General features: G+C 48.4%; 1 protein-coding gene across 1 annotated transcript; it reads right to left on the bottom strand.

Annotated features, from left to right (window-relative positions):
- Positions 1–1,265: 1,265 nt before the first annotated feature.
- Positions 1,266–23,006, bottom strand: LPO (lactoperoxidase). Its single transcript, XM_049637815.1, has 12 exons — positions 22,850–23,006; positions 21,896–21,983; positions 17,537–17,697; positions 15,788–15,905; positions 15,310–15,439; positions 14,337–14,543; positions 12,524–12,848; positions 10,474–10,634; positions 4,370–4,622; positions 3,340–3,513; positions 2,100–2,337; positions 1,266–1,913 (listed from the first exon to the last, which is right to left on the bottom strand). Exons 1-12 carry the CDS (start codon positions 22,968–22,970, stop codon positions 1,706–1,708), a joined length of 2,184 nt encoding a protein of 727 aa, XP_049493772.1. The 5' UTR covers positions 22,971–23,006; the 3' UTR covers positions 1,266–1,705.
- Between the last annotated feature and the right edge of the window lie 235 nt (positions 23,007–23,241).

Genomic DNA, 23,241 nt, shown 5'->3' with positions numbered 1-23,241 from the left:
GCCTGTAAACTGGGGGTGAGGTATCGAGGAGCTGTCCTTTGACCCACACATGGAAGGCAGTCAATTCTCAGAAGCCTCCGGGCCAGGTCAGACCATCCTGCCTCTCACCTTCCACCCACGCCACCCCGGAGAACAGAAACAGTGGTCCCCAGGCCCTTATGTTCATTTATTGCTCTGGCAAATACTTGCTACGTGCTCACTCTGTGTCAGGAACAAAACACTGTGTCCCGCGGGAGAGAAAGAACAGAGGTGTCATGGGAAAGGAGGTCCTTCCCAGATGATGGGGCGCCTCTGGATCCTGCACCCCTGCAGCCTGGCACGGTGGTTCAGAGGCCCTCAAGACAGTAGACTCCCTCTCAGTCTTGGCTTCATGTAGCCAGTTTCCAAGAGCAGAGACATCAGATGGCTGGGCCCAGGAGGACAGGGCCAGAGCTGAGGGAAGGGAAGGAGCGTATTTCTCAAATAATCTTGCCTGGAACTTGAGCCCTATGTCTGAGACTGGTTGATTCTCCCCTGCCTCTCTGGCTCCCTTTCCCTGGCAGCTGGGAGCCTGAAGGTGTGCAGGATGCTGAGGCTTATGTACCCATAGGAGCCCCAGGCCACAATAGGACCTCCCATAGCAGGAGAAATACTTCTCTCCATTTCACTGATGATGAGAGGGGTGCTCAGAGAAGAAAGAGACTCATCCAAAGGCTTGAAGAAGTGGGTGCCAGAGCCAGGACTGCAGCCAAGTCTTCGGGGTCCTGGGCTCCTCCCACAGGGTGGCTCCATCCACTCCACCAGTCAGGGGATCTGGAGGTGCTGACTGGGCTGACCTTACCCGGAGGGTCATTTTAAAAGAACACATGAATATGTATTGGGCAGCAGTACAAGGAACATTCTGGCCATGCCCCTTCAGAGATCTCACAGGCTCCAAGGACTGCCCTAGAAGAAGGAGGTATTTCCCAGAAGGATTTCTGGAAGAAAAATCAACTTTAGCTGTAGGATTATCCAGGCTGGGACAACCTTTCTGTTTGACCCCTTGATGGCACTTCAAACCCTCTCCCTCAATCTACGGCCATTGTTTCTTTCCCCAGGAGCCCCTTGCCTTCCACTTTTCTTAGAGAACTCTGAAATTTCACCAAACCATGCCTTCTTGCCCCACAGACCCATGCACACATCTTAGTGGTAAGACGTGTCTGCACTGTAAACATCTAGTTACTTATTTGGCAGTGGTCCCAAGGCCTGCTTTTGGAAGGGAACAGTGTCACTGCCACCATCATCAGTCAATCATCAGATGTTTATTGAGCCCTTGCTGTGTGCTGAGCATCATGCTTGATGGCACGGGGGACACTGGGAAGCAGACAGAAGTCTCTGGCTCAAGGAGCTCACAATCTAGTTTGAAAGGAGAGGAAGAAAGTTAAGAGTGCAAAGACCATGGCCTCAGTCAAGACTTGCCGCAGGGAGAGGATGGGTGACATCCCACAGACAGAGCAGATGGCATGGAAACAGTGGGATTCAGGTGGAATAGCTGGAAAGGCAGAGGTGCTGGCCTTGGGTTTGAGCGAGGTGTGCATCTGGTGAGTGTCAAGAAACCCAGTTGAATAGAAGGCCCTGGATGGGGTGTGCAGCTCTAAGGGACGGGGTCACTGAACTTGCCTGAAATGGCATCATGGACCAAAGGGAGCAAAACTGCACAGTGTGGGAGGCTGGGAAATCTGGGCCCCTAATTCTCTACTGAGGCCCAGGGTGAAAGGTCCAGCTTGTCAATGGCTGAGCAATCCACAAAGCCTTGAGGGTAGTTGTTGGCCTGGAATGGGTGCCGTGGGACCTTGGTGATGTGGGTGTTGTCACAAACAAGGCGTGAGAAGGACATTTTCTGTAGAGAGTCCTGCTGCTTCTCAGTGAAGACCCCAGGGTTCTCCCACCAGAATCTGCAGAGACAGAAGCAGGGTCTGTCCACACAGCTCAGGCGGTGGCCCCTCCCTCCCCACTGTGCCAAAGGGGAAGGAAGGAGGTCACTGGGAACACTCTGAGGTCTGGACTAGTCCTCACACAGGACTTGTCCACATCGCAGAAGGGTCTGCTCACCCCTGCCTTCCTCACAAGGTTTCACTTGCCTGTCTCCATCACGAATCTGCTGGAACTGCTTCCCCAGGAGGCAGGCCAGGAGAGACCCCACTCGGCCCCTCTTTACCAGGGGCTCAGCAATTGCCCCAACCCAGATGTCGATGTTGGCAGGGGTCCCGTAGAGATCCAGTAACTTCTTAGCCAGCCTCTTGTTCTTCAGCACAGCATCCAGCTCCTTGAGTGTCCGGGGCTGTGAGAGGTCACAGAAGCCTCTCCAGGAATTGTACCCTAGGCAGAGGGGCTGCCGCTGTCTCATCCCAGGAGCTTCTCACCACAGCCCCCCTTGGGGACATACCTGCCCCAGCTCCATCAGCCCCAGAAAGTCTGGACTCCTAGCCTTTGGGACGGGGTGAGCAGGGATCCATTGTTTTACACTCGCGGTACTTCAGGCATGAGACGGCTAGCAGGTTATGTGGTGCTTACTATGGGTCCAGGCACTATTCTAAGCGCCATAAAAATATGTAAATTGAAGAACAGAGATGTTCAGTAACTTGCCTAAGGTCACATAACTAGAAATGGCACAGCTGGGACTTGAACCCAGGCAGTTTGGCTCTTAATTACTACATTAAATTGCCTTTCATGGGTATAAAAGAAAGGTCCGATAGTCATTGGTTTCTCTCTATTGTCCTCTCTCTCTCTCTTTCTCCGTCTCTCTTTTTTAAGTTTATTTATTTTGAGAGAGAGAGCTAGCATGAATGGGGGAGGGGCAGAGAGAGAGAATCCCAAGCAGGCTCCACACTGCCAGCATAGAGCCCAATGCGGAAGTTGAACCCATGAAGCCATGAAATCATGACCTCAGCCAAAACTGCAAGTTGGATGCTGAACCGACTGAACTACCCAGGAGCCCCTCTATTCTCCTCTCCTGATTCATCTCAACACAGGCCCTACTGATCAGTCATCTGAATCGGCACTAGACATATACTATCTTTATCATCGCTGCTCTAGGTCTGTGACTTTTCTGGGATTTTAAACTGGTTTTACAAGTCAGTTGTTGATCTCTTTTTCATTTGAGGAGCTCCAAGATGGTATCAGATATGTTCTCTTGTCTCCACATTAGGGAAGATGGAAGATGCCATTTCACAGATGAACAAAATGAATTTTAAAAACTGGTATCTCTGCCTTACGTTTTAGAATTGGTCAGATCCTTAGGGTTAATGGAAGGGAGTCCCCAGGAACCCCAGAAAGAAGCTAAAAGTTCCCTGGGCCAGACAGGACCTCAGGCCCACTCACCGGGCATCCCGTGGTCTCGACAGCGCTGTATGTTGATGGCGGCCAGGTCGAAGCCGTGGATCTTGTGAGTGGGCTGGAAAAGCTTGCTGCGCAGTTCTTCTGTTATCATTTTATTCTGATTCATCAGCTTGGACTTCTTGGCCAGCAGGCCCCTGACCAGAGGGTCAATTCCACCTGCAAAGGAGAGCCAGAGGCTGTCCTGGGATGTGGGTAGCGTGAAGCTATCTTCCACTGCTGGCCCCTCCCCCTCCACTAGACATTTCTTCTCAGGTAAAAGTAGGGCCAGCTGAACATCAGCTTGGAGGCCGGGAGAGAAGAGCAAGGTGCAGCCTGCAGGGTATGCTGGGGTTGGAGGGCAGTCCAGACTGCCTGCCTGGGGCCTGGGGTGGGGAAGACAGAGGCATTACTGGGGCAATGGCCTGCCTATAAGCTTCAGAAGTTTTCTGGAGCTCTAGCTCAGAAAGCTTGCTCCTTCTCCTTCCATATGTTCCCCCCAGGAACTTGGAAGTATGAGAAGAGGTGGCGGAAGCCTACAGAGAATGGCCCTGACTTGTGAGGCCTGAAGCAAAGCCAGTTGCGACACAGCCCAACTCAAGGTAAAGGGGAGCTGGGGCCAACCTTTGGCACGTGATGGAGGTAGGAAGACCTAGAGGAGAGCAGGAAAGAGCAATTTATTTCCCAAGCCCATGAATTCTTTGTACAGGGGTCAGAGAAGCCTGAGGCAGGGAAAGCCCAGGCACCTTCGAGGCCAGAGGAGGAGAGAAAGAATAATAACTGATATATATCGACCACTCCCTGTGTGTCAGGAACCATTGTGGGGTGCTCTCACATTTATGCCACTTAATTTTTTGTATATCCTAGTGAGATAGGTACCATCGTCCCCATTTTACAAATGAGGCTCAATGAGGTGAATTCACTTGCCCAAGGTCACGGGGGAAGTGCCTGGAGTCTGGCTTCTACGCCAGGCTTCCCTAGAAGCAGGCCGCAGAGTGAGACTGCCCGGTGACAGTGCTTCCCCAAAAGGACGTACCCTCTTTGACCATCCTCCAGGTGTTGAAAAAGAGGGTGTGCAGGGGGAGCTCTGCTTCTGGACCCCAAGGCTGATAATTCTCATCCAGGCGGGACATGGTGGAGGGGACCTCTGAGTGGCCAAAGCGGAAGGCAAAGGTGAAGACATTGGAGATTCGGGGGTCAGCAGATTGGTTGTAGCCTCTGTATGGAGGGAGCCACTTCTGCATCTCATCACCGAGCACAATGGGTAGATAGTCCCTGAAGGTGATAATCTGGAGGGGGTGGGGATACATATCATGAGGAAAGGGTAAGAGAACACTTAAATCTCCGCAGAGTGAGGCTGGAGGAAGCTGCAGCTGAGAGGGATGAGTGTTCAAAAATCTAGGAGGGCAAATGGATAGCATATGTGCCCATTTCCCTTCCTGTGACCATAGCAGACATTGCTAATTGATCATGACACTCTTTCTGCTGGCCGCTCGTGTTATAGATGGAATTGTGTCCCTTCCAAAGTCATGTTGAAGTCCTAATGTGACTGTATTTGGAGATAGGGCCTATAAAGAGGTAATTAAGGTTAAATGAGATCATAAGAGTGGGGCCCTCATCCAGTTAGGACTGGTGTCCTTATCAGAAGAGAGAGAGAGAGAGAGACTAGGGAGGTACACATACAGAGGAAAGACCATGTGAGGACACAGAGGGAAGGCGGCCATCTGCAAGCCAAGGACAGAGGCCTCAGGAGAAGCAAAACCTGCTGATACCGTGGTCTTGCAGCCTCCAGAACTGTGAGAAAATAAGTTTCTGTTGTTTAAGCCTGTTGTTAATCAGTCTATGATATTTTACTATGGCAGCCCAAACAAACCAATATAAAACCTTAACTCAAATCATCTTTAGGTAGATACTTTTCATTCCTTGGATGATTTCCTACCAACATCTCCAGCAGCAAGATTTCTGGATCCAATTTAAAAATTAATATTGAATTATGGAGATTTTTGAGAAGAAATAAAGGGGGATATCTCTCTTTAATGGTTAAAACTAAGTGCATGGGGCTTCTGGTCCCAGAACAAGATGGAGGAGACTCATTTCCCCCTAATCTTCCACACTAAATATATGTAAACACTCTGGAAATTATTCCATAGACAACATAAATAGACTTTCAAAGCTGGAAAGAAGGTGGACTGACTGACGACCTCAGGACTTGAGGAATGACAGCACAGTGAGTTCCTGTATGCCCCCAGACTGAGTGCAGGAGAGCCTGGCAACCTGGAACCCCCAATAGGAATACACAAAAGGAGCCAAAGGGAGCCTGCTCTTTCTCTCCAAAGGACTGGGACGGGGGAACCCAGCAGAAACCTAGTGGAGAGCCCCCAGACCTACTTCACAACCCAAGCTCTGAGCCGTCCACAACTCAGGCTGGTGGATGGTCTGGTATGCCTGCAATGGTGGCAGCAGTGAAACCCCATATCTCTCTGTTCTTCACACAACAGCCATAAAGAGACCAGGTGCAGTGGCTGCTGCTCCCCTAGAAGGTTGCTGGGCAACAGAAGGCAGCCAGGAAAGGGCCTTCCTGCCTTGCAGACTGCATCAGTAGGCACTGAATGTGAACCCCAGAGTCACCAGAAGAATGAAGCAGACCAGAATAGCACTGCAAAGGCTCAGGAAACAACTGTCACTTGGGGTGGGGGCGCCTGAGTGGTTGAGTCAGTTGGGTGTCCGATTTTGGCTCATGTCATGATCTAGCAGGTTTGTGAGTTGAAGCCCTGTGTTGGGCTATTTGCTATCAGCAGACAACCTGCTTCAGATCCTCTGTCCCTCTGCCTGCCCCTCCCCTTCTCTTTCTCAAAGATAAATTTAAAAAAACTTAAAAAAAACCTGTCATATGAACTAAAGCCCACAAAAGTATGCCAGACATACATGTTAAACCCAAACAGACTTAAATAGGATCCTGAGTCTCCTAACATAATAACTAAAGTATCTAGGATACCATTTAAAAAATCACTCATGATGCCAAGAACCAGAAAAGCCACAGTTTGAATGGAAAGATAATCAATTGATGCCAATACCTACGTGAATCAGGTACTGAGACGATCTGATAAAGATTTTAAAACCGTTGTCATAAAAACGCTTCAACAATCAATTACAAGTTACCTTGAAACACAAAACAGACCATCTCAGCAAAGAAGTAGAATTTATAAAAAAAATATTGAAACTGTAGAATACAGTTGAAAAATACTGTTAGTATTGAAAAATACTAACTAAAATTAAAACTTGTTAGGAAGACCCAGTAGTAGAGTGGAGATGACAGGGTAGAACTAAAGACAGATCAGTAGAATTAACTCAATCTAAGCAACAGAGAGAAAATAAACAAAACAAACACACAAACACCTCAAACAAACCAGAACCTCAGGGCTCTGTGGGACAATAACAAAAGAGCTAACACTCCTATTAATGGAGTCCCAGACATAGAGAAGAAAGGGGTGGCTAAAAAAGAATTTGAAGAAATAATGTCTAGAAACGTCCCCAAATTGGTGAAAGACATACACTTACAGATTCAAGAGGCTGAATGAATACCAAACATTATAAACCCAAAGAAATGTACTCCAAGATGCATTACAATTAAACTTCTGAAAACTAAACACAAAGTCTTAAATATCGCCAAAGAGAAGTGACACACTATCTACAAATGAACACCAATGTGAAACCATGGAGCCCAGAAGGAAGGGGTATAGCATTTTCCAAGTGCTGAAAGAAACCAGAAGGAAGAGTAAAATAAACCTGAAGCAAACAGAATAGGCTAAAGAAGAAAAGTCTTATTAATGAAGAAAGACCTTAGATAGAATTCAACATCTGTTCATGATAAAAACTCTCCATACACTAGGAATGGAGCGGAACTTCCTCAACCTCATCAAGAGCATCCACAGAAGATTTACAACAAACATTACACTTTTTTAAAGTTCATTTATTTTGAGAGAGAGAGGAAGAGAGAGAGAGTGACCACAAGCAGGGGAGGAACAGAGAGAGAATCCCAAGCAGGCTCTGCACTGTCAGCACAGAGCCTGATGCGGGGCTCGAACCCATGAACCATGAGATCATAACCTGAGCTGAAATCCAGAGTCAGATACTTAACCAACTGGGACACCCAACCAACTGAGGCACCCCAACAAACATTATACTTAATGGTGAAAGATTGAATGTTTTCCCTCTAGGATTAGGAAGACAAGGATGCCAGTTCTCACCACTCTTATTCAACACAGTACTGGAAATTATAGCCACCGATATAGGACAAGAGAAAAAAATGTTTAAAAACATAGATTACAAAAAGAGAGATACAACGGTCTTTATTTGCAGATGACATGATTGCATAGAAAATCTTTTTTTTTTTTTTTTTTTTTTGAAAATCTTAAGGATTCTACAAGAAGAACTCCCCAAACTGAGCTCAGCAAGGCCAGGGTCAACATATAAAAATCAGTTACATTTTTATGCACTGATAAAGAGCAAGTGGCAGGTCAGAAAAAATGTAATACCATTTATGACTTACCCAAAGAAAATGAAATATTCAGGTACAAATATAACAAAACATGTACAGGATCTGTATGATAAAAATTACCAAATGCTGATGAAGTACAGCAAAGAAAACCTAAACACTTAGGCACACTGCATTTACAGATTAGAAAACTCAATATTGTAAAGATGTCAATTCTTCCTATATTAATCTATAGTTTTGATACAATTCCTATCAGAATCTCAGCAAGGTTTTTTTTTTTTTTTGTAGATGTAGATAAGCTTATTTAAAAATATATAGGAAAGGGACAGACCTGGAACAGCCAAAACAATTTGGAAAAAGAATACAGTGGGAAGAATCATGGTTCCCCATAGTAAGTCTTGCTGTGTAGCCAGAGTAAACACTGTGGTGCTGGTATAGGAATAGACACATAGATTAACAGAATAGAATAGATAATTCTGAGATAAATTCATATTAACATGCCCAAAAAATTTTTGATAAGGAACAAAAGCAATTCACTAGAGGAGGGATAGCCTTTTCAGTAAGTGGTGCTGAACAGTTGGACACCCTGTGGCCAAAGAAAATGAGCCTCACCCTAACCTTCACACATTATACAAAAATTAACCCCCAGTGGATCATGGCCTTAAGTGGAAAACATAAAAGTATAAAGCCTTTAGGAAAAACCCAATAAAAATCTTGGAGATCTAGGACTACAGAGAGTTCTGAGATTTGACACAAAAGCCCAACCCATGAGAGAAAAAAAAAAAAATGTGTCCTGATTGGACCTCATTAAAATTAAAAACTCTTACTCTGCAACAGATTCTGTTAAGAAAATGAGAGATTGGGAGAAAATATAAGTCACATATCTGATGGAAGATTTGTATCTAGAATACATAAAGAACCCTCAAAACTTAACATTAAAAGATAATCCATCTGAAAATGGGCAAAATATATGAACAGGTATTTTACTGCAGAGGATATACAGGTGGCAGATAAGCACAGGAGAAGATGTTCAACATGATTAGCCATTAGGGAAGTGCAAATTCAAACCACAATGAAATAACACTACATACCTATCAGAAAGAGTAAAATAAAAAACAATGACAACAAATCACAACCAGGATGCAGAGAAACTGGATGTTTCATACACTGCTGGTGGGAACATAAAATAGTACAGCTACTCCGGAAAATAGTTTGGCAGTTCCTTTTAAATTTTTTTTTTCAACGTTTTTAATTTATTTTTGGGACAGAGAGAGACAGAGCATGAACGGGGGAGGGGCAGAGAGAGAGGGAAACACAGAATCGGAAACAGGCTCCAGGCTCCGAGCCATCAGCCCAGAGCCTGACGCGGGGCTCGAACTCACGGACCTCGAGATCGTGACCTGGCTGAAGTCGGACGCTTAACCGACTGCGCCACCCAGGCGCCCCAGGCAGTTCCTTTTAAAACGTGAAATGGACTTGCGATATGACCCACTGCACTTGGGCAGAGTTTTCCCAGAGAAAGGAAAACTTACTTGCATGAAGAAATGTATATACGAATGTCTATAGCAGCTTCATTCATAATAGCTCCAAACTGGAAACTCTCCAGATGTCCTTCACTGGGTAAATGGTTAAACAAACCAGGGAATACTACTCAGCAACAAAAAGGAAGGGACTGTACACATACAACAGCCTGGATGAACCTCAGGGCAATTATGCTGAATGTAAAGAGCCAGCCTCAAAAGGATACATACTGCATGGTTTTATCTAGGTAACATTCACCAAACAGTACAGATGAAGAGCAGATTAGTGATTGTCAGGGGATAGGGACCTGGGAAGGGGGAGGGTGGATGTGGCTATCAGACGGGGGCAGGAGGGAGTCCTGAGGTGATGGGAGAGTGAAGTATCTTTATTGTGGTGGTGGTTACATGAAACTACACATGTGATAAAATTGCACAGAGCTACACACACACACACACACACACACACACACGCACGCACACATGATTGCATTTAAATCTGGTGAAATCTGAATAAGACCTTTGGTTGGTGTCAATGTTAATGTCCTGCTTTTGATGTTGTACCGTAGTTATGCAAAAACATTAGCACTGAGGAGGCTGGGTATGTGTACTGTTTTTTTTTTTTTTAACAACTTCCTGAGAACCTATAATAATTTCAAAATAAAATGCTTAAAAAATATGTGCACAGTTAATTCTAGTTAGTCAATCAGCCAATCTACAATAGCAATGGACTCTGCCTGTGACATGTGGCTTAGGTGCGGAGAATTGAAAAAGAAGACAATCCAACTGAAATAACTCAAAGAGCTCTGCAACAGTCAGTCCCAGGAGAGACGGAGCCTTTGGTCCCAGTGATGGTGGCATCTGGGCAGGCACACTGAGTGACCAACAGACAAATGACTCTCCAACACTCTGAGTTCAGGGATTCATTTTGGGGCAGAGAAGCTAAAGAAACAAGAAGGAGGGCTGAAATAATGAGGCAGTGGGAAGGAAGCAGCGGAGGAGAAGGGAAGAGGAGGTGCGGAACACAGAGGAGGTAGCTGGAGGGTGGCTGTGGGCAGAGCAGGGGTGGTGGGGCGGGGGGGCAGAAGCTAGGTGGGTGAGGGAGGTAGTGCTCCTGGGCTTCTGTACCTGCATGAAGGCTCCCAGGATTTTCCGGGCTTCCTGGTAGAGCTTCTCTCCATCCCAGTGAGGGTTGAGTCTCTTTAGTTCTTTGGCCAGCCGGTTGTGCTCTCGCAGAAAAAGGGTGTGGGAAGCGGCCAGCAAGGTGTGCTCGGAAGCTCGGAAATCTCCTTAAAGTCCAGAAGGCAGGAAGGTTGGTTCCCCCTGAGTAGCCCCAAAACCCAGTAACTTGCACAAAGAAACACACGATAGTGCCCCCAAGGGACCCTCTCCTAAGCCCCTCCTTCCAGTTAACCTAAGGGAAGTCAAGTGGAATGGGATGGGGGTTGGGATTCAGAGGTTTGAATCTCAGCTCCACACACATGATTTTTAGCTGGGTCACTTTGGACAAGTTACTTGGCATTTCTAAGCCTCAGTCCCTGTATCTGTGAAAACGGGGATAAGAAGGCTGACTGCACAAGACTGTGCTCAAAACTACAGATGACATGAAAAAGGAAAATTTTGCTAATTACAATCCCAACTCCTTCTAAGATGGGGCAGTACAAACAGATAAGGGCTTTTGGTGGAGAGAAACTTTGAAAAGTTTTATGAATGGGAGTTTGAGGACAGGTTCCTAGGTAGGGTCGAATTTGTCCATGTAACAATGGGAGGAGTATCTAGAGATGGGGGCCTTTGGAAGAAAGGAAAGAAGAGAGTGACAGGATAGGAGGTCAACTAACTGGCAAAAGACCAGGTGTTCACAAGGGGATTTCTTGTGTCCTCTAATCTTTAGGAAAAGTCTATTAAATTCCCAAATGCTTGGTCTTACCGGATATTTTTGTGGAAAACAGGAAAGGGCTCAGTTTTGTATCTGGATTGATGTGAGATATGTGTGAACACAGAATTGAAGAGATCTACCCAAGAGATCTGGGCCTATGGACTGGCTTTCTGCCATGTCCAGGTGGGTGGGGCGGGGGCAGGGGTTATCCTGACAGAGTAGATTTTTGGAAGAGGAAAGGCCTCCAGGAGCCCAAGGCAAAGAGGACCAGGAGGACATGAGGCCCCCAGAATGAACAGAATTGGGGGGCTTTGGTTGTGCACAGGTTGTATGGAGCAGGGGCCTTGTACCAAGTTTATAAAAAGCCTTAAAAATATGCATTCCTCTTAATCTAAAATTTCTTCTTCTAACAAATTATCTTAATAAAATTATTAAAAATGAGTCCAGGGGCTCCTAGGTGGCTCAGTCGGTTAAGCATCCGACTTCAGCTCAGGTCATGATCTCGCAGTTCCTGAGTTCGAGCCCTACATAGGGCTCCGTGCTGACAGTTCAGAGACTGGAGCCTGCTTCCGATCTGTGTCTCCCTCTCTCTTCTCTTCCCCCCTCCCCTGCTCGTGCTCTCTCTCAAAAATTAACAAACATTAAAAAAATGTTTTTAAATGAGTGCAAAGATTCATCAACAAGGATATTCATTACCTAAAAACAATAAAGTAAAAATTAAAATTAAAATAAAAAAATAAAACATAAAAATTAAAAAAAACAGGAAAACTAGAAATGATTTAAGTGTTTCTAAATAGGATTGAGAAAATAAATCATGATAATGTATGTCAGGGAATATCAGGCAGCCAGTAAAAATCATGCTGGAGAATATTTAATGATGTGACATATTAAGTGAACACATCAGGTTATAGAACATAACTGATAGTATAACCCCAATTATGTAAAACAATGTAGAACTATATCTATGATTTAAAAAAACCTGGAAAGGTGGGCATTAAAAATGTTAACAATGATCATTTGTGGGTGGTAGGTTTTTCTTATTTGTGCTTCTCTGGATTTAATTGTTTTGTTTGTTTGTTTGATGGTGAACACATGTTCTTAGATTCTGTATTCATCCGGGCCCTTCTACCAGTCCTGGACCAGTGCCAGAGGCAATGGGGCTTGGTGTGCATTTTTCCAGAAAGCATGCGAGAAGCAGCAGCAGTAAAGCCTCTCTGGAAGCTACCTAGCAGCCTCCTGAAGTTTTTCTGGTCTCTCTCTGCTCCCAGTCCTTGGGCCCCTCTGTTCCCAGCCTGGACTCACCTGCCAGGAAGCAGGGCACTTGGGTGGTGGTGTTGATGAACTCACAGGGGCTTGGCTTCTTGATGTCAAAGGGCAAGTAAGCCAGTCCGTGGTCCCAGATCTCCTGGTTCACAGCCATGAGGCCCAGCGGGCTGCTGAGGTTTCGAAGGCGGCTGGCCAGGCTGGGCTCAGGACCGTATACAAGGCTGGCATCCAGGAAGGAGGTCAGAGCGTTAATCTGATCTCGAGCCAGGGACTGATAAGGTGGAGTGGGGCAGACGAACCCAGCTCGGAAGAAAGGCATGCACTTCCCTTGAGTCTTCACCTTGGGGTCATTGGGAGGGAACTGCAGAGAGATTGGGGGGTGGGTGACTGGGCAGAGGTGGCACAGCTGGGATCTGGCAACCTCTCCCCAGGGTGGGTCTGGATGCGGCTGGCAAAGATGCTGATGGAGCCCTCCTGGGACCCTGGGACCAGACACTGATTCCAGATGCCTCCTGCTGACACTATACATCCTGAGCCACAATGCCCTGAAGTTCATTACATCCCACTGTGTAAAAAGTCTGAGGGGAATCATTCACTCTTTTATAGCAGAGGTTCCAAACTTTTGGTGGGGAGGGAGTCCTGAGATCCCTGGACAGGGAAGCAGGACAAGAAATAGGAAAGGCTTTGTTAATAACTACTATGAACGGAGTACTTGGGGGGGTTCAGTCGGTTGAGCGACCGACTCTTGATTTTGGCTCAGGGCATGATCTCGTGGTTCATGGGTTCGAGTCCAGCGTTGAGCCCTTCCTGCACGAGTCCTCCCTCACGAACTCCCTCCTCCCATTAAGCCTCCCCCCAGTGAACACTGTGATGAGCCCCTGAGTCCAAGTCTGCTTGGTATTCTCTATCTCCCTCTCTCTTGACCCCTCCCCCATTTGCTTGTATGCACTCTCTCAAAAGAAATAAACAATAACAAAATTACTAAAAACAGCTACCATTTATTTATTTTGGATCTAACATGTGCTATGCATTATGCATACTTTATCTCACTTTGGTCCTCAAAAAATGTAAGGTAGATAATTCAGTTCCATTTTACAGGTGAGAAAATCGAGGCTCAGAAAGGTTAAGTAATTTGTTCCAGAACTTGTAAACAGGAAGGGAAATATATGGGATTCAGATCTAGACTGACTTCTCTCCACAGTCCATGTTCTTTACACCACAGCACAGAGCCTTGATTTGTTTGAGTGAATAAATCACTCTCTAACTGTAAAATAAGAAAAAAATGGGGCACCATTGCAAGTGCCTCTCTCTTCCTGCTGCCCACAAATCCCTGCTCTCACTGATTCATCCATCAAATTGCAGCTCTTTCTGGGAGCAGCCGTCCCAGACCCCGATGACTTACAGCAGCGTTCTACAAACTTCACTGTGTATAGAACGAATCCTGGTATAATGTAGATTTTGTTTCCCAATGTCTGGGATGAGGCTTGAGATCTTACATTTCTAAGAAGTCCCCAAGTGATGCCAATGCTGCTGGGCCAGGAACATAGATGACCCGCCCCTCCCCAGAGCTTCCCAATTTCACCATTAGTGGTTACTTGTCCATTTCCCACACAGGCTCTCTGTCCTTGAGGAAAGGAACAGTGTCTTATTCACCTTTGAATCCCCAGTGCTTAGTGCCGTGCCTGGCACGGAGTAGATGATTAATGTCTATTTATTGAATAAATGGATGAGTGAATGAATGGATGTGTGAGGCTTGGGAAGCTGTCAAGTCAGCATTCGAGATCTACCATGAGGTACCCTGCTAGTCAGGGAGGCAGGGGTTTTGTCACCAACAGCTGCAGGGGCCTACCATGATGGGGAAGCAGTTGTCTCCCTGGATACAGTACTTGTCACACTGGGCTTTGGAGTACTCGCTGCTCCCCAGCTCGGTGTCGGGGGCAAAATCCAGGTCATGGTCCACAATTTGACCCCACTGCATGAACAGCAAGGACGTGTTTTGGTCCAGAACACCCTCCTCACTCAGGTAGCCTGCAATCTTGTTGGAAACCTCCCGGGCCTACAGATGGAGACAGAAGGGGAGGAAGGATTGGAGGAAAAAGTGATTTGAGGAGTCAGATTCAACTGCAGTTTTATTGAACACCCAGGGTATAACAGGTACATTTAATCCCCATGACAAGTTTGTGAGGTGGGTGGCATTACACCTTTTCTGAAGGTGAGGACACTGGAGAGGTGAGGCCAATTTCCAACGGTCCTGCAGCTACAAAAGGGGATAGTAGGGATGGGACTGAACACACGTCTGCAGGAATTGATGGCTTGCAAGGCCAGTGCCCTTTCCACTATGGAAATGGGAAAACAAAGACAGGCAGCTTGTGAAGCCACAGGGAGGTGCCAGGTGTCTGGGAGGAGGAGAGGGGCTCTGGGGGAGGGGCTGCCAACTCAGAAGAGGCCAACAGATAGGACCTCCGGGCAAACAACAGCTGATGCACCCCAGGGGCCGGGGCGGGGTAAGCGCGGGCAGGATGGGGCAGGGAGGCCATCTGCCTGGGAGACCCCAGGGTATCTGGCCTGTGGGCAGCTGGGACGTGACCACCACGTGCCTGGGCTCCGGGCTCCGCTGCCCTCTAGTGGCACTTAGGGGAGCACGGCCCGAGCCCGTCCAAGTCTCCACCTCTCCCCGGCTGCGGGCCCCACCTCGCACCTCCGCCCTCCCACCTATTTCTTCTTCCGTTCCGTGCGCGTTTGGGGGCGCTTCCCGTCCTCTCTGGGCTCTCCCCCTGCACCCTCCCGCTCGGGGCTCGCGCGCACCCCGGGCCCGCCCTCACCGGCGGGAGCGGGAAGCCGTTCCGCGTCCTCCCCGGCGTCCACCCGAAGGGCAGGGAGAGCCCGTCCTCGTACTCGGCGGGCAGCCAGCGCGCCAGCGCCCTGTTGGCGGCGCCCAGAGCGGGGTTCCTCCTGAAATCGAGCAAGACGCGCCCTCAGCCTCGGCCCGCGCTCCGGGCTCCGCTTCTCCAAAGCCCTGGGGGACCCGTAGGGAAGGGGCGGGACTCCGCCCGAGGGAAAGGGGGTGCGGGGGAGGCGCCTCTCAGACGGGGAGGGGGGTCGCTGAACTGCGTCCGCTCTGAAGGCGCGGCACTACGGCGGCCCCTTTGGAAGACGGGGAAGCTCGGGAAGGTTCCAATATGAACGGGTTCCGGTGGGCCGCAGGCCCGGGAGGGGGAGGCAGCGGGGGTTCTGCCGGGAATGGCCAAGCGGCAAAGCCCCTAGCTGGGCCGCCCCGGACAACTGCCCGTGCCCCCTCACCTGTTGTTACAATCTCCTGTAATGGTTCGGTAAGGATTGTCCTTGTCACATTTCACCACAGGAACGGGGGCACCACAGCCCACCTCCCAAGACAGTGCAGTCAAGTCCAGGCCAGGTTCTGAAACAGAAGGGACGCCAGAGGGGCTGAGTTCTTTCTCCATTCTGAGGCACGGCGGGGAGGCAGGAAACCGAAAGCAGAGGGGAACTTACTTTTCTGGGAATGCATTTGTCTGTTTTAGGTAAGCATTTCTCAGGTGGTTTCTTGTTTAATCCTGACAACTCATTGAGGTAAGAGGTTTAATTCCCATTTTACAGATGACAAACTGAGACCACAGAGCTCAAGGGACTTGCCCAAGGCCACACAGGTAGTAACTGTGAAAATGCTAGCATTGTTAGTGATTTTTTTTTTTTTTAATCAGGGCATTCGAATCAACAGATCTTTATTTTAGAACGAAAATACCCCTGAGAGGTTAAGCACATGTTAGTAGGAGTTAGTCTGATAAGACTGCTTTTCTTCTTCTAAAGCTTCACTGACATCTAAAGTACCAAGCAAGCGGGAACCTAGATAGGAAGATGTTGGGAAGATACAGGTAATTTTTAAAAACTGTTTATTATTGAGAGACGGCAAGTGGGGGAAGGGCAGAGGATCTGAAGAGGTGGCTCTGTGCTGACAGGCTGACAGCAGCGAGCCCGATGTGGGGCTCGAACTCCCGAACCACGAGATCATGACCTGAGCCAAAGTCAGATGCTCAACCGACTAAGCCACCCAGGTGCCCCGGGACAGGTAATTTTTAAGTGAGGGGTGCTGTGGTCCTGGGAGGAGTAACATAGTGGGGCTTTACGCAGCAGAGGCTCCCGTGCTGGCACAGAAAGGAGAGAACTGCTAACCTCCTAAAGCAGTCTGTGATCCATCCTGGTGCCTGCATGAAAGAGAAGCAAGGGAATCTTGCTCTATGGGGGCTTCTTCAGGGGACCATCTGTGAAGGTTGGCAGGGGCAGGGGTTCAACCCTCTGTACCTTTTGAGTCTCAGAGTCTAAAGTGATCCCTGTTTCTCCCTACCTCATCCCAGTTTCCTTCTTTTGGAACTTTGGAATTTGCTCAAGTCCTAAGCCTGCTATCTTCCTGGACCTGCTGTTTTCCCAGGAAGAACTTGCAGCCCCTTCCTCTGGTTGGGACCAAGCCCCTTCCTCCCTGACCCTCCAGAAGCTGTGACATTTGGTAGGGGTGGGAGTGGACGGGTTGGAGATCACAATCAATCCGTCACCTCATTGTTTCAGCTCCATATTATGCAAGACAAGATGGAAATCTCATTTCCTGTGACATAATCCCAGTAAATCCCCCTGGTACAGGTGGCTTACATGTCTCCTTTATGGAGACATAAAGCAGAGTAGTGGTGACACTGGTTTGGGACAGGGAGCCCATGTTTGTTGACTTTAGTACTTCCTCTGGACAGAGGCTTTACAGATGGCATTACACAAAGAGCATGAATGTCCCCTTATTTGGAGTTGGCAGTGTGACCTTGCTGGGCTTGAGTTCCTTTCTCTGCAAACAAAACAAAACAAAATAAAACAAAACCATACTGGCACAGCTGTCCCCTCAGCCCCTCCTTGCTCTGCAAGCCCACGAACCTGAGCAGGGAGAGCCAAGGAGGTGCTCCTAATAGGGGATACAGCTTTTGGTGACTCCTGTTCTCTCCTGCAGGGTCATGGCCCCTTCCCGCCATCAGAGGGTCAGTGGGTTTTCTGTACCTGTGGCATTGGTCAAGGCCACTTTCTGCCTCAGTCTCTTTAAGGATTCCTCCCACACCTGCCCGTTGCGGATGGCTGTGCGCGCCTGGCCTTTGGCATGCTTGAGGTACTCCGAGAGCTGTCGAGTGGTGGGTGCCTCTGAGCTCATGGCGGCCTTTAGCCTACAATGGAGAGCGATAGGAGAGTCAAGACTGGGCCCTCCAGCTCTGAAGCTTTAGAAGGGGTGTGAAGGGATGTGTGTATGGGGAGGAGCCACAGGGGGTGGCGGCAGCACGGCCAGGAGACAAGCACTCCCGCGCTCTCAGAATCTTTCTCATTTCCTTTCTGATGCCTCTGGAAAATCTCTTCTGGGAGGAGGAAGCTACAGTGTGTCTTTAAGCTTTGTTGGGTCTGGTTCTGAGAAAGGGCAGGCAGATGGAGGTGAGCGCTTCCTGAATTAGAATCAGAGGGTTGTAGCTGTGCTGGCTGGGTCAGAATTAATTAGAGAAACTTAAAAACACCTAAGCCCAGGATGTCCTGACTCAGACTGAGGAACTCCTGTCATGTAGGAGTTTAGAAATAACAAGAGAATTCTAGAGATAACAAACCTAGGGGCCTTCAGTTCTTCCCATGGAAACATCCTTAACTGCAGCTAGCCCTGGAGTTAGCGTGGAGTTTGCTTCGATGTGGGCTGTAGCATCCAGCCTCTTGCTGACCATTTTTGGGGCAAGATGTTCAGCCTTTTTATTCTTAATTTCCCATGTGTAAAGGGAGAAGCCCGAATCCCTGCTACTAAGAAGTTTGGGACAAACACAGAGATGACTGAGTGCAAGGTGGTGTTAGAAAAGTGCCTCCATGAGAATCCACCACCCCTTCCCCGTGCCTCAGTCTCCACACATGTGGGAGGAAGGGTTCCGTGGGATGAAATCTATGGCTCTGAGACTCTGAAACATTGGAAGTTGCTCAGCTTCTCACAAAAGACAGCTCTGCTTTTGGGGTACAGTTCGCTGGCTGCAACAGCTGGCCTGATCTATAGGTTAGGTCCTTAACTATTTCCAGGGTGAGGGGGCATGGTGTCTCAGTCTGAGGGACTTCCTGGGCAGGTGGGACAGGGACAAGGATGACTGGGATGATTGCGCTCTACTTGGCAGGCCTACCCCCGACCAGCCTCCCCCAACCTCAATTAAAAAGACCCAAGACAGTAAGCCAGACTGTCTTTTTGCTGCTGTTGCAAGAGACTGCGTGGCCCAGTGGCCAGGAGGGCTACTCTGTCCAGTATGGTAACTGCCAGCCACAAGTGGCTATTTAAATGGAACTTCATTAAAATTAAATTAAATTCAGTTCCTCACTGGTACTAGCCACATTTTAAGTGCTCAACGGCCACATGTAGTTACTGGCTCCTGTATTGGATGGCCCCGACACAGAAAACCATCACGGAAAGTTCTGTGGGCCCGCACTCACCTGGAGTTGGGGCTTAGGAAGCAAGATTTGAACATTGGCTGGTTTGACTTGTGACTGCCACTTACTAGTTATGTGCCCTTGGGCAAGTTACTTAACCTCTCTGTACCCAGCTTCCTTATCCATAAAATGAAATAACGACATTTCGTTGAGCCATGCTATTTGATCATTTTGACCTCAAAAACAAGCTATTTCATGTAGTTCAATTTAGCATTTCATACGGTTTGGGGGAGGAAGGGCTGTAAAGCTCCTTGAGCTGTATCTGGCGTGGAATACACACGTGTTAGCCTCAGCGCCACCGTCCTCATGGGCCAGGGCCCAAAGGGTCCCCCACCCAATAAACAAGGTGCGCTGCTGGGCCTTCCAGGGCTCCACCTGGAAGGTCCCACGCAAGGTTCTGCACACTCCTTCCTTCCTCCTGTGCCCTGGGCTCTGCGTGCTTCTCCCGCCTGAATGCGGGATCCCTCCTGCTTTGCTCAGGGCTGGGCTCCGTGGGATCAGCCAGGGTTTGGGAAGAAGTCTTTACCCATCTCCAGGCCTCCACCCTCATCCTAGTTACCGTCGCCTTCATCTGGACGGCTGTAGCGGCCTCCTGACCAGGGCCCCGCCCCACTCCCTGTCTCTCTCCACCCCCTGCTGTCTGTTCCCCACACGGCTGCTGGAGCGCACTTAGAGTCAAAAGCAGACCGTGGCACTCTGCTTACCCTGGGACATGGATGAATCCATCTGCTTATTGCACACACACTCCTATTGTGGTGCCATCACTGCCTGTACCTAGTTCCAAAACATTTTCATCACCCCCCAAGGAGACCCTATACCCATTAAGCAGTCTCTTCCAATTCCTCCCCTGCCCTCCTCCGCCAGCAACCTCTAATCTGCTTTCTGACTCTATGGCCCTTAGCGTCCACCTCTCTGGCCTACCTGCACGGTGTGCTCCTCCCTGTCTACCACCTCCACCAGCATTGGGCTTCTTTCTGTTTCCCGAGCACCCTAAGCTCTTTCCCGCCTCAGCACCCTTGCCTTTGTCCTTCCCAGTCCCTGGGATGCTATCCTCCCGGCTCTCTACATGGCTGGCTGCTTCTCATCCTCCATCAGGCTTCCCTGATCCCTGGGCCTAGAGTAGCAACCATCGCTTTGTTTATTTCCTTCATTGGATTGTTTGTGTAACAAGATGGTTATGTGTGATTCTTTATGTCTCCATGAGGCCCCTAAGTCCAAGAACTAACCAGTACGAATGAAGTCCAAAGCATGGCTGGTCAGTGCACAGCTTGCAAAGGAGGTGATGAACACTGATTTTGTGGCCTTTACTGTATCCTTACCTTGGGCCTATAAAAGGATTGAAGTTAAGGAGGGAGAGAGAATTTTTGTTTGGAGATAGTTACTGAAATACCAAGTACTTCCCTACTGCCACCATGGGGCTTCATCTGTGCTTTAATTCTAGTGATAAGGGACTTAAGAGGTGGGCTAGAGTCATGGCCAGTGGCTGATACCTGCCCAAAGAGCCTACAGGAGTGGAGGCTGGCACCACGCACTTAATAGAGTAAGCCAGACAGGGCCACACTGCATGGGATCTGTATATCCTCCAGCAGCAGGGTGAAGCTTGTAGTCTTCTGGAGCCTGCTTAAAAGGCACCTGGCTCAAGAGGGTGTGGGGAGGTGAGAAAGTGAGCCAGATGCTTCTGTACTGAAGGTTGGAGCTGTCAGCTACTGGCCAGAAACTTCTCTGGGTCAGGGAGCTGGCAGCAGAATCTCTGAGACAGCCAACAAGTGCCCAAGGTGGGGAAGACCTTCTGACCCCTTCAGGGCACTAAGTTGTGAGGTGACTTAGACCTTGCCCTTTGCTATCTCTCCTCCACCGCCCCCCCACCCCCAGCTTAACCCTGAGGAGTCAGAAACCTGTGTTGGGGGATTGGGAAGAGCCCAGGAAGGAGGAACTAGCAGACTGTGTTCCATTTCTCATTATAAACCTAATAAAGCAGCTCTGAGCCCAGGGATGTAGGAAGCTCTAGGCTTTGTCTTCTTACGCTGACATTTAAATTCCTGAAAGGATACTGTTCTTGGGACTACAAGTGGCTGGAGTACCTCTTGTCTTCTAAAAGTAAAAAAAACAGTATGGAACTGCTTAAAAGTCATTCAAGGGCCAAGGAGGAAGGAAGCCCCAATTCTAGTGCAAAGAGACAGCAAGAGGAAGGAATAAGGTTGTTTTCTGCTCAACACAGTGGTTATTCTTGTCTGTATGCCTGCCTCTAGCTTGATGGGCATCCTGAGAGCTGGGACCCAGTCTTCATTGCTTATTTCAAAGATCCCAGCCCCTAACATGTGGTTCGAGGGTGGCTGACTCTGCTGGTGGGCTGTGGGATCTCCAAGTGCCCTTGGATCATTTTATGGCATTGGGGTGCTGCGCCCCCTAGCTGCTTTGGGTGTAGTTGCTGACGGCTCACACCTGTACCCTTGTGTGATTACTGAGCCAATCCTTGCTTAACTTCCTTCTTTGACCTTTCCAGCTTTGCCCTCTCACTTCATTTACAGCTCTCCCAAGAGTAATTCTTAATTAGTCACCTGCCCGTGAATCCATGTCTCAGGTTCTGCTTCTAGGGAACCGGGCTTATGTCAGTCAATATTAGTTGAATGAATGGAGAAATTCTACCAACAGGCTTTCTGAGACTCTGTAATGCATGACCCAAGGAAACATCCGGCCATGTGGAAGAAAGTGCTTCCAGGATTAGATTAAACATCCTCTTAAAGGTAATTTACAGGCTAAGGATTTTAAGACTCCTATTTGTCACACACTCAGAGTTGGGGGGTGGTGGTAGCACAGTCTGGATGATTGCTTTCTCACTGGCTTGTCAGGGCTGGCCTAGATGTGCTCGTCATTAACTGGAAGCCTAGCAAGGGGAGTACGCTGTGTCTGTGTCTCACGTACCTGGTCCTGGAATCCAGGAAGGCCTTGTTGACTTGGATCTTGACCTGATTCACAGCATCAGAGATGGCAGCAGTCGTGGTGGCCCGTGCTTGGAGGAGGAGGGACAAGGAGCAGAGTATCTGACACCATTCCTTTGAGATACCCTCTGCTTCTGTCTCCCTCTTTCTCAGCCATTACCCTCACCCCTCAAATCCAAGCAGGCAGAAGATTGAGATTAGGAAACATTCACAAGAATCCTCAAGGAGAAAAAGAATAGAATGGGAAGAATGCTCTCTGATCCTTGATAAGATGTCGGAATTGCTCTTCAGAGGTCCACTAGAATACCCAGGGATGGGATTAAGGTGTGTGACCATCCAGGTTGGCTTGGGCTACTGGGCTGTGGGGATTTTTCTGGGTTTTGGTGAGGTAGACACGTAAGTGTCCATCAAAGGACTTAGCTGATCACCAGGGCCCTGAGGTAGAGAAGGAGCGTTAGGAATTCTTGTTCTCACTTGTATTGGGGTCTGGAGCATGGGAGGTGGGGTGTGGTGAGTTAAATGGTGTCCCCCCAAAATACATGTCTCAGAATGTGACCCTATTTGGAAATAGGATCTTTGCAGATGTAATTAATTCAGATAAGGTCATAAAGGTATAGGATTAGGGTGGGCTCTAGATCCAATGACTGGTGGTCTTATAGCAAAAGAACACACAGGATACACACAGAGAAGTATGTGAAGAGAGGCAGAGATTAAACTGATGTAGCTATAAGCCAAGGAGTACCAAGAATTGCTGGAGCCACCAGAAGCTAGGAAGAGGCAAGGAAGGATTCCCTTCTAGAGACTTTAGGACCCTGCTGACACCTTGACCTTGGACTTCTAGCCTCCTGAACTGTAGAATACATTTCTGTTGTCTTCAGCCACCCAGTTGTGATCCTTTGTCACAGCAGCCCCACGAATTCAATATGGAGACACTTACCATTTGTGGCCAATGCTGCCGCCTGAAGCAAGGTCAGGAAAGCTAAGAGGACTGAGAGATGGAGGGCTTGCATTGCTGAAACGAGACCCAGGATCAGATATGAGCCTTGTAGAGCCCCCATGGGAGGGACGGAGTCACAGAAAGGGATGGTAAAGCATAAAAAGCCCAGGGAACAGCAGATGCCCTAATATTGGAGTAGAGGTGGGGAAGCTACAATAACTTAAGTTAGCATCAATCATCTGTGCAGACCCATGCCTGCTATTGGGAGACATGGAAAGAAGCAGGGCTGGAAGGGAAAGAACTCAGGCTTCAGGGTCAGGAGATCTGGAGTTAAAGTTCTGCATTTGCTACAACTAGCTCTGTGACATTGGGCAGGTTACTTAACGTCTCTG

Source organism: Panthera uncia, chromosome E1 (genome assembly GCF_023721935.1).
Source record: "Panthera uncia isolate 11264 chromosome E1, Puncia_PCG_1.0, whole genome shotgun sequence".
Taxonomy (NCBI): Eukaryota; Metazoa; Chordata; class Mammalia; order Carnivora; family Felidae; genus Panthera; species Panthera uncia.
Note: the sequence above shows the minus strand (reverse complement) of the source record. Positions and strands in the feature narration are given on the sequence as shown.

Coding starts and splice junctions, on each gene's coding strand:
- LPO (XM_049637815.1), bottom strand. CDS start 22,970: ATGGGGGCTCTACAAGGCTCATATCTGATCCTGGGTCTCGTTTCAGCA. Junction 21,984..22,849: donor GGCAGCATTGGCCACAAATG/GTAAGTGTCTCC, acceptor TCCTCCTCCAAG/CACGGGCCACCACGACTGCT. Junction 12,849..14,336: donor ACAACTGCTTCCCCATCATG/GTAGGCCCCTGC, acceptor ATCTCTCTGCAG/TTCCCTCCCAATGACCCCAA.